The sequence below is a fragment of the Phyllobates terribilis genome, unplaced genomic scaffold (genome assembly GCF_046119375.1).
Source record: "Phyllobates terribilis strain yellow unplaced genomic scaffold, ASM4611937v1 Scaffold_7__3_contigs__length_470593459, whole genome shotgun sequence".
NCBI classification, from domain to species: domain Eukaryota; kingdom Metazoa; phylum Chordata; class Amphibia; order Anura; family Dendrobatidae; genus Phyllobates; species Phyllobates terribilis.
The window spans coordinates 244247877-244258892 of NW_027362767.1; the positions used below are offsets into that span (position 1 = coordinate 244247877).

General features: G+C 54.1%; 1 protein-coding gene across 1 annotated transcript in view; it reads left to right on the forward strand.

The window, feature by feature from the left end:
- The first annotated feature begins 106 nt into the window (after window positions 1–106).
- PTPA (protein phosphatase 2 phosphatase activator) overlaps window positions 107–11016 on the forward strand; it is a 30882-nt gene continuing 19972 nt past the window's right edge. The window contains exons 1-3 of the mRNA XM_073640081.1: window positions 107–366; window positions 5879–5988; window positions 6784–6870. Of these exons, the coding sequence (XP_073496182.1) occupies window positions 342–366; window positions 5879–5988; window positions 6784–6870 (222 nt within the window). The 5' untranslated portion in view covers window positions 107–341. The remainder of the gene's footprint in view (window positions 367–5878; window positions 5989–6783; window positions 6871–11016) is intronic.

Consider the following 11016-nt stretch of genomic DNA (forward strand, 5'->3'; position numbering starts at 1 on the left):
TGTCCACTCCATTTCATTGCGCATGCGGACGTTTCTTTGCCCTGTCACGTCCAGAAGACACAACTAAAATGGGAAGGTTTGCCCTTAGTAAAGGTGGCGGGTGATGACTGTTCGGCGGCCATTTTTTTAATTGGCAAGCGCCAATTTTGTGAGGGTCGCGACTTGTGTGTAAGGAGAAGGGAATTACTTCAGTCTCCCAGACGCAGACTAGAAAGTTTTGTCGGCGGCAGCAAATCGTAAATTTGGAGACTGAAGAGTCACCGTTGCCAGGGCAACGGACGGAGGGTGTGTCCTTCGGAGGTGAGAGGTGAAAGGTGAAAAAAGAAACCGGCTGCAAGAAGATGGCTGAGAGGGAGCAACAGACAGGTCTGTCCCCGGGGTCCTGGTCACCCACAATTAATAACCACACATTATAATCAGGGAGGGGCCGGGCGAGCCGGAAGTGGCGAGCAGTCACGTGGTTCTGGCTGGTCTCCGGTTGCTATGGTAACCATGGCTGAGCCTTCAGTGGTCTCATCAGGCGGAGGTGGGCATCATGGGGCAGACTACATATCTCAGCATGCCTTATATGTGTGTACTGGCAGCATGCTGGGATTTGTAGGCTATAAAAAGTGGGGGGCACGGAGTGGACGTTCTCATACATTCATGATAAGATAAGTGGCGCCGGATATGTATTGTTGTCACTTATCCCACTTTTATCAAGGGAGGCCCAGTGCTCAGTAGTCCAGGCTCAGCGGGAGGCCTAGCGCTCAGTAGTCCAGGCTCAGCGGGAGGCATGCGCTCAGTAGTCCAGGCTCAGCGGGAGGCATGCTCTCAGTAGTCCAGGCTCTGCGGGAGGCCTAGCGCTCAGTAGTCCAGGCTCAGCGGGAGGCATGCGCTCAGTAGTCCAGGCTCAGCGGGAGGCATGCTCTCAGTAGTCCAGGCTCTGCGGGAGGCCTAGCGCTCAGTAGTCCAGGCTCAGCGGGAGGCATGCGCTCAGTAGTCCAGGCGCTGCGGGAGGCCTAGCGCTCAGTAGTCCAGGCTCAGCGGGAGGCATGCGCTCAGTAGTCCAGGCTCAGCGGGAGGCATGCGCTCAGTAGTCCAGGCTCAGCGGGAGGCATGCGCTCAGTAGTCCAGGCTCAGCGGGAGGCATGCGCTCAGTAGTCCAGGCGCTGCGGGAGGCCTAGCGCTCAGTAGTCCAGGCTCAGCGGGAGGCATGCGCTCAGTAGTCCAGGCTCAGCGGGAGGCATGCGCTCAGTAGTCCAGGCTCAGCGGGAGGCATGCGCTCAGTAGTCCAGGCGCTGCGGGAGGCCTAGCGCTCAGTTGTCCAGGCTCAGCGGGAGGCATGCGCTCAGTAGTCCAGGCTCAGCGGGAGGCATGCGCTCAGTAGTCCAGGCTCAGCGGGAGGCCTAGCACTCAGTAGTCCAGGCTCAGCGGGAGGCATGCTCTCAGTAGTCCAGGCTCTGCGGGAGGCCTAGCGCTCAGTAGTCCAGGCTCAGCGGGAGGCATGCGCTCAGTAGTCCAGGCGCTGCGGGAGGCCTAGCGCTCAGTAGTCCAGGCTCAGCGGGAGGCATGCGCTCAGTAGTCCAGGCTCAGCGGGAGGCATGCGCTCAGTAGTCCAGGCTCTGCGGGAGGCATGCGCTCAGTAGTCCAGGCTCAGCGGGAGGCCTAGCACTCAGTAGTCCAGGCTCAGCGGGAGGCATGCTCTCAGTAGTCCAGGCTCTGCGGGAGGCCTAGCGCTCAGTAGTCCAGGCTCAGTGGGAGGCATGCGCTCAGTAATCCAGGCTCTGCGGGAGGCATGCGCTCAGTAGTCCAGGCTCAGCGGGAGGCATTGCGCTCAGTAGTCCAGGCTCAGCGGGAGGCATTGCGCTCAGTAGTCCAGGCTCAGCGGGAGGCATTGCGCTCAGTAGTCCAGGCTCAGCGGGAGGCATGCGCTCAGTAATCCAGGCTCAGCGGGAGGCATGTGCTCAGCGGCAGGCATGCGCGCAGTAGTCCTGACTCAGCGGCAGGCATGCGCTCAGTAGTCCTGACTCAGCGGCAGGCATGCGCTCAGTAGTCCAGGCTCAGCGGGAGGCATTGCGCTCAGTAGTCCAGGCTCAGCGGGAGGCATGCGCTCAGTAGTCCAGGCTCAGCGGGAGGCATTGCGCTCAGTAGTCCAGGCTCAGCGGGAGGCATGTGCTCAGTAATCCAGGCTCTGCGGGAGGCATGCGCTCAGTAGTCCAGGCTCAGCGGGAGGCATTGCGCTCAGTAGTCCAGGCTCAGCGGGAGGCATTGCACTCAGTAGTCCAGGCTCAGCGGGAGGCATGCGCTCAGTAATCCAGGCTCAGCGGCAGCCTCAGCGGGAGGCATGTGCTCAGTGATCCAGGCTCAGCGGCAGGCATGCGCTCAGTAGTCCAGACTCAGCGGCAGGCATGCGCTCAGTAGTCCAGGCTCAGCGGGAGGCATGCGCTCAGTAGTCCAGGCTCAGCGGCAGGAATGCGCTCAGTAGTCCAGGCTCAGCGGGAGGCATGCGCTCAGTAGTCCAGGCTCAGCGGGAGGCATTGCGCTCAGTAGTCCAGGCTCAGCGGGAGGCATGCGCTCAGTAGTCCAGGCTCAGCGGCAGGAATGCGCTCAGTAGTCCAGGCTCAGCGGGAGGCATGCGCTCAGTAGTCCAGGCTCAGCGGGAGGCATTGCGCTCAGTAGTCCAGGCTCAGCGGGAGGCATGCGCTCAGTAGTCCAGGCTCAGCGGGAGGCATGCGCTCAGTAGTCCAGGCTCAGCGGGAGGCATGCGCTCAGTAGTCCAGGCTCAGCGGGAGGCATGCGCTCAGTAGTCCAGGCTCAGCGGGAGGCATGCGCTCAGTAGTCCAGGCTCAGCGGGAGGCATGCGCTCAGTAGTCCAGGCGCTGCGGGAGGCCTAGCGCTCAGTAGTCCAGGCTCAGCGGGAGGCATGCGCTCAGTAGTACAGGCTCAGCGGGAGGCATGCGCTCAGTAGTCCAGGCTCAGCGGGAGGCATGCGCTCAGTAGTCCAGGCGCTGCGGGAGGCCTAGCACTCAGTAGTCCAGGCTCAGCGGGAGGCATGCGCTCAGTAGTCCAGGCTCAGCGGGAGGCATGCGCTCAGTAGTCCAGGCTCAGCGGGAGGCATGCGCTCAGTAGTCCAGGCTCAGCGGGAGGCATGCGCTCAGTAATCCAGGCTCAGCGGGAGGCATGTGCTCAGCGGCAGGCATGCGCTCAGTAGTCCTGACTCAGCGGCAGGCATGCGCTCAGTAGTCCAGGCTCAGCGGGAGGCATTGCGCTCAGTAGTCCAGGCTTAGCGGGAGGCATTGCGCTCAGTAGTCCAGGCTCAGCGGGAGGCATTGCGCTCAGTAGTCCAGGCTCAGCGGGAGGCATTGCGCTCAGTAGTCCAGGCTCAGCGGGAGGCATGCGCTCAGTAATCCAGGCTCTGCGGGAGGCATGCGCTCAGTAGTCCAGGCTCAGCGGGAGGCATTGCGCTCAGTAGTCCAGGCTCAGCGGGAGGCATTGCACTCAGTAGTCCAGGCTCAGCGGGAGGCATGCGCTCAGTAATCCAGGCTCAGCGGCAGCCTCAGCGGGAGGCATGTGCTCAGTGATCCAGGCTCAGCGGCAGGCATGCGCTCAGTAGTCCAGACTCAGCGGCAGGCATGCGCTCAGTAGTCCAGGCTCAGTGGGAGGCATGCGCTCAGTAGTCCAGGCTCAGCGGCAGGAATGCGCTCAGTAGTCCAGGCTCAGTGGGAGGCATGCGCTCAGTAGTCCAGGCTCAGCGGGAGGCATTGCGCTCAGTAGTCCAGGCTCAGCGGGAGGCATGCGCTCAGTAGTCCAGGCTCAGCGGCAGGAATGCGCTCAGTAGTCCAGGCTCAGCGGGAGGCATGCGCTCAGTAGTCCAGGCTCAGCGGGAGGCATTGCGCTCAGTAGTCCAGGCTCAGCGGGAGGCATGCGCTCAGTAGTCCAGGCTCAGCGGGAGGCATGCGCTCAGTAGTCCAGGCTCAGCGGGAGGCATGCGCTCAGTAGTCCAGGCTCAGCGGGAGGCATGCGCTCAGTAGTCCAGGCTCTGCGGGAGGCATGCGCTCAGTAGTCCAGGCTCTGTGGGAGGCATGCGCTCAGTAGTCCAGGCTCTGCGGGAGGCCTAGCGCTCAGTAGTCCAGACTCAGCGGGAGGCATGCGCTCAGTAGTCCAGGCGCTGCAGGAGGCCTAGCGCTCAGTAGTCCAGGCTCTGCGGGAGGCATGCGTTCAGTAGTCCAGGCTCTGCGGGAGGCATGCGCTCAGTAGTCCAGGCTCAGCGGGAGGCATGCGCTCAGTAGTCCAGGCTCAGCGGGAGGCATGCGCTCAGTAGTCCAGGCTCAGCGGGAGGCATGCGCTCAGTAGTCCAGGCTCAGCGGGAGGCATGCGCTCAGTAGTCCAGGCTCAGCGGGAGGCATGCGCTCAGTAGTCCAGGCTCAGCGGGAGGCATGCGCTCAGTAGTCCAGGCGCTGCGGGAGGCCTAGCGCTCAGTAGTCCAGGCTCTGTGGGAGGCATGCGCTCAGTAGTCCAGGCTCAGCGGGAGGCATGCGCTCAGTAGTCCAGGCTCAGCGGGAGGCATGCGCTCAGTAGTCCAGGCGCTGCGGGAGGCCTAGCGCTCAGTAGTCCAGGCTCTGCGGGAGGCATGCGCTCAGTAGTCCAGGCTCAGCGGGAGGCCTAGCGCTCAGTAGTCCTGGCTCAGCGGGAGGCATGCGCTCAGTAGTCCTGGCTCTGCGGGAGGCATGCGCTCAGTAGTCCAGGCTCTGCGGGAGGCATGCGCTCAGTAGTCCAGGCTCTGCGGGAGGCCTAGCGCTCAGTAGTCCAGACTCAGCGGGAGGCATGCGCTCAGTAGTCCAGGCGCTGCAGGAGGCCTAGCGCTCAGTAGTCCAGGCTCTGTGGGAGGCATGCGCTCAGTAGTCCAGGCTCAGCGGGAGGCATGCGCTCAGTAGTCCAGGCTCAGCGGGAGGCATGCGCTCAGTAGTCCAGGCTCAGCGGGAGGCATGCGCTCAGTAGTCCAGGCTCAGCGGGAGGCATGCGCTCAGTAGTCCAGGCTCAGCGGGAGGCATGCGCTCAGTAGTCCAGGCTCAGCGGGAGGCATGCGCTCAGTAGTCCAGGCGCTGCGGGAGGCCTAGCGCTCAGTAGTCCAGGCTCAGCGGGAGGCATGTGCTCAGTAGTCCAGACTCAGCGGGAGGCATGGGCTCAGTAGTCCAGGCTCAGCGGGAGGCATGCGCTCAGTAGTCCAGGCTCAGCGGGAGGCATGCGCTCAGTAGTCCAGGCTCAGCGGGAGGCATGCGCTCAGTAGTCCAGGCTCAGCGGGAGGCATGCGCTCAGTAGTCCAGGCTTTGCGGGAGGCATGCGCTCAGTAGTCCAGGCTCAGCGGGAGGCATGCGCTTAGTAGTCTAGGCTCAGCGGCATGCCCAGCGCTCAGTAGTCCAGGCTCAGCAGCAGGCCCAGCGCTCAGTAGTCCAGGCTCAGCGGGAGGGAGGCCCAGCGCTCAGTAGTCTAGGCTCAGCGGCAGGCCCAGCGCTCAGTAGTCCAGGCTCAGCGGCAGGCCCAGCGCTCAGTAGTCCAGGCTCAGTGCAGGCCCAGCGCTCAGTAGTCCAGGCTCAGCGCAGCGGCAGGCCCAGCGCTCAGTAGTCCAGGCTCAGCGGCAGGCCCAGCACTCAGTAGTCCAGGCTCAGCGGGAGGGAGGCCCAGCGCTCAGTAGTCTAGGCTCAGCGGCAGGCCCAGCGCTCAGTAGTCCAGGCTCAGTAGTCCAGGCTCAGTGCAGGCCCAGCGCTCAGTAGTCCAGGCTCAGCGCAGCGGCAGGCCCAGCGCTCAGTAGTCCAGGCTCAGCGGCAGGCCCAGCGCTCAGTAGTCCAGGCTCAGGCGTTGTGTGATGGTATAGCTCATGTCTGCCTCCATTTTTCAGGCTCCCATGATGTAGACGAGGCTTCTCTGCCTCTCGCCGAACACAACTTCATAGTCCCAAAGAAGGAGATCAACACAGTTCCTGACATGGTCAAGTGGAAGCGCTCACAGGTACTTCAGTTCACTGTATGTAAATGACAGACATCTCGGGCAGACACTGTGGTTAGCTAAACAGCGCCACAGCAGTCTACAGGCTGTGTGTGATACTGCAGATCAGCCCAATTCACTTTAGTGGAGCTGAGCTACAATACCAGACATCCTATGGACAGAGTGACGCTATTTTTGCCCCAAAGTAGGCATGTGTTTTTTTCAATCTGGACGCCCCCTTTAAAGGGGTATCATGGTGTCAGGACGTGTTTGTGCTGCACACCACTAATATAATATACACTTGGAGTCTGATAGGCCCCAGTATACAGTTTAGGGGTTTCCCTCTGCACCTCATATTGATTTTCCTTCTGTACTGTATACAGGAGCCTAGGTGGCCACACCAGCACTGTCACCTCCTCATTGTGGGGACCACGCAGTCTGCGCTGCACGTTGCACTGGGTGCGTCTTAGACTGTACGACATTGAACATGTTATTTAAACTGCACATTGAAAGGTGTAAAAATAAAAAAATGTTTTTTTTTAACCATTTTTTTCCCACTAAATAATAAAAAAGAAAAAGAAAAGTTTCTGTACCTGCAGACTGACTGCACGCTCCCTCTTGTGGCAGTCTTGAGAACTGCATAGTTAAATATGTTTACCTGAGCAAATGAAAACAGAAGTAGTTGTTGACAGCAGCCAATCAGATTCCATTTTTTTTAAAGTTTCTTCCAGTGTCATTTATCCTGCTCCTTTCCAGTATGTAATGGTAGCGGATTTATTATCCGCCATGTATCTCACTCATACTGTATCCTCCTCATAGGCCTACGCTGATTACATGGGCTTCGTCCTCACCATAAATGAGAGTGTGAAGGGAAAGAAGCTGACTTGTGATTACCGTGTGTCAGAGGTAAGAGTGCGGCCTCCCCCTGCATTCTGGTTGTCATTTTTTTTATTATGAACAAGCTCAAGATTGGGATATCCCCCCCCCCCCCCGTTTCTTTTTCTTTTTTCTCTGTACATTTTTTTTTTACATTCAGATAATTTTTGCTTCTTATTTTTCTCGTGACAGATCATTATTCATAAGTATGTATGTGTGTATATATGTACACGTGTGTGTATGTATATATATATATATATATTTGTATATACAAGTTTTGACATCTTAGCTGAAACATACCAAAACATATTCAAGGTACAGTTCTATAATTAATATGGGTGTAAAATGCAGACTCTCCGCTTTAATTTGAGGGTATTCACATCCTAATTGGAGGAAGGGTTTAGGAATTACTGCTCTTTAATATGTAGCTTTCTCTTTTTAAAGGGACCAAAAATAATTGGACAATTATCTCAAAAGCTCTTTAATGGGCTGCATGGGCTTTTCCCTTGCTAATCCATCATCAATTAAGCAGGGAAAGGTCTGGGGCTGATTAAGGTGTGGCATTTGTATTTGGAAGCTGTTGCTGTGAACCCACATCATGCGGTCAAAGGAAGAGAAACAGACCATCATTGGGCTGAAAAAAAATCCATCAGAGAGAGAGCAGAAAAGTTAGGAGTGGCTAAGTCAATAGTTTGGTACATTCTGCAAATATAGAGCCCCGTGCTGAGGTGGGAACTCAAAGAGGCCTGGATGTCCATGGAAGATAACAATGGTGGATGATCGCAGAATACTTTCCATGGTGAAGAATAACCCCTTCACAACATCCCCCCCTAAGTGAAGAGCACTCTCCAGGAAGTCTGTGTCTCAGTATGTAACTCTACCATAAGGAGAAGACGTCATGAGAGCAAATACAGAGGGTTTAACACAAGGTGCAAACCATTAATCAGCCTTAAAAATAGAAAGGCCAGATTAGACTTTGCCAAAAAACATCCAGTTCTGGAAAAGCTGAAACTAAGACCGACCTGTAGCAGAATGAAGGGAAGAAGAAAGTATGGAGGAGGCTTGGACGGCTCCTGATCCTCGGCACATCCTCTGTAACACATGGCGGAGGCGCTGTGACGGCCGGGCATACATGACTTCAATGGCACCGGGTCACTAGTGTTATTGATGATGTGACTGAAGACAGAAGCAGCCGGATGAATCCTGTGTGTACAGGGCGATACTCTGCTCAGATTCAACCAAATGCGGTAAGGATGGTTGGACGGCGCTTCACAGGACAGATGGACAATGACCCAAAACATCCTGCGATAGCAAAGAAGTGGAATATTCTTCAATGGCCGAGTAATCACCAGATCTCAGCCCATCGAGCCGCATTTCACAGGATGAAGACAAAACGTAAGGCAGAAAGAGCCACAGACAAGAAACCACTGAAGTCACTGCAGTAAAGGCGGCAAAGCCTCACAGAGGAGGAAACCAGCGATGGTGACGTCCATGGCCTCCAGACTTCAGGTCATCATTGCTGCAAAGGATTCTCTACAAAGTATTAAAAATCAACATTTTATTTATGGTAACATTAATTTGTTCAATTACTTTTGAGCCCCTGAAATGAGGAGACTGTAGAAAAATGGCTGCAATTCCTAAACGTTTCACGGGATACTTTTCTTCAACCCCTTTAATTAAACCTGAAAGTCTCCACTACAATTGCATCTCAGTAGTTTAATTTTAAATCCAAAATAGCGGCCTGCAGAGCTGAAATCACGAAGATTCATCACTGGCCAAATATTTCTGGTCCGAACTGTGTTCAGCGGATACTTCTTCCAAGTCGGGACGTTACTTTACCACTGCAACTACTCACTGATTGGCTGTAGCAGTCCTGTCTGGGCCAGAAGAAACAATCTTCTATCCTTTTTTTCTTGCTCAGACATAACGTCAAGGTTGCAGCGAAAGATTGGCTGCAGCGGTCATGTAATGTAAAGAAGCAAGAAGACCGACAGGAAGAAGAACAGGTGTCCCTTAGATCACAATCTGTTTTTTCCTTTTTATTTTAAAGGGTGTGTAACAAGTTATCCCCCATCAATATGTAAGGGTAAAATGTATTGTTCGCTGGGAGGTCCGACCGCTGCCACCAATCCTGAGAACTATGAAGAATCCCATGTAAATGGAGCGGAGGTCGAGCATGCTCATTTCCACTCTATTCATTTTCTATGGGATTGCTGGACATTTCCAATTGCTGCGCTCAGCAGGGAATAACTTATTAACATGGCACCAGCCCTTTAAGACCACCACGGGCCCATTTCTAAAATAAAATACTGCAGTGGACAACCCCTTTAAGATAAATGTAAGTAATGCCCTGTGCCCTGAGAGTCGCTCTTATTATCAGACATCACCTCTGAGCGAGGTGCCCACTGCCCAATCTGTTTATAACGCCTTCAAAAGGAGCCCCCTACTAGACATATATGTCGTAACCTACGGATATCAGTGGGAATATTCCGTGTAGATAATTTTTATTGTGCTTTCTTCTTGTATGAAGCTGAACTGTCTCCTTTCCTGCATTGAGAACACATATTGGGGGCTGCTCGTGCGTATAATGAAGGTTTCAGGGGTCCGCTCCTCTCATTGTGTGCACTGAATCGGCCATTACGGGTACAACACTGCCATCTAGTGGATGCACAGAAGATGACACTTCGAGATAATTTCTCATATATTACATTATTGTGTGTGTATCCACCACTTCTCTAGCGGAAACTCGCAGTGTCCTCATTATGTGATTGCATTAGATTCAGCATAGTGCAAGGTGATATTTTTATTTATTTTTTATTACTAGGGAAGGGTTACCTGGCAGAGGAACGCTAACACTGCAGTACACAACCCGCCAGTCCATAGACTCTATAAGGACACTGCCACTTGGTGAACAAATAGAAGAATTCATTCATTTATTTATTTAGCGTTGCATCCTGTCAATCAAACACCTAACAGTCACTTTCTGCACAGGTTTGGCCCACGATGAGTAGATCATGGCATATATTAGATAATATACTGGGAGATTACTTAGACTGGTGTTTTTTATGCCAATTTTGGGCCAAAATTACCATCAAAAGTGGCTTAAAGCCTTTGATAAATGTCCGGTGTGCCTTCCTGAAGCCTCGGTGACCCAAGTGACGTAGTCGAATCTCTCATGCTGCAATTCTTACATATCTGACCAATACATTAGTGGTTCTTGTATCATCATCCCTGTATTACCAGCACCACAGATGTATAGATTGAGCTTTGTACTCCATGCTTAGATACAGGACCTGGGATTATTATGACAATTGTGTATCCCTTTAAGAAATTTAACCCCCCCCCCCTCCCCTTACTTACCCATGCCCAGTCTATAATGGCGGACTATCGTGTGCAGCGCCCTATGTTTTATTCCTCCAAAAACTGGGCAAGGTTGCCGCCACATGCAAAGGGACGCAGCTTTATGTAAGTCCCTGTTTAACCCTTTGTGTAGATGCCTTTTTATCCGGTGTTTGCTTTGGAAAATTCCGGCTGCAGCGACTACCTGTAATACAGCGGGAAACCCCAGAGAAAGTGTAAGCGTTTCCTGCAGCACCCCCAGAGGCGGTAGAAAGCATTACACAGTTCCTTTAAAATCAGTGAGTTGTGCAATGAATAGCGTTGAACCAAAAGGTTTTCAGCAGCCACGTCGGTCGTCTGTGGTCACCAGACCTGAGCCCTGCAAACCTCCAGCATCTTCTGATTAGTAGGTAGCCGCGACGTCATCACATTGCAGCGTATTAAGCAGGAGAGGCACGAGCATGTTAGGAGGAGGCCGCAGGACTCCCGGCGTGATCCTGCAAATCATTATGCTCAACTCTTCTAACGAACTGATATACTGTATCCTCCTTTTTAAAGCTGCCCCCCACTGTGGCTATTTGGGTCCCCACTTCCCTTTTTTTAACTTAAAAGAGTTGCCCAGGATTAGAAAAACAAGAAAAACATGATGGCTATCTTTCAGAAACAGCGCCCCACCTATCTACAGGTTATGTGTGGTATTGCAGCTTAGCCCCATTCACTTCCCTGGAGCTGAGCTGCAACACTACTGCCAGACACATCCCATTACAAGAAAGCCGCCATATCTTTCTCTTCCTGGACATCCCCTTTAATCACATAGTAGCAGCATTTGGGATTTAT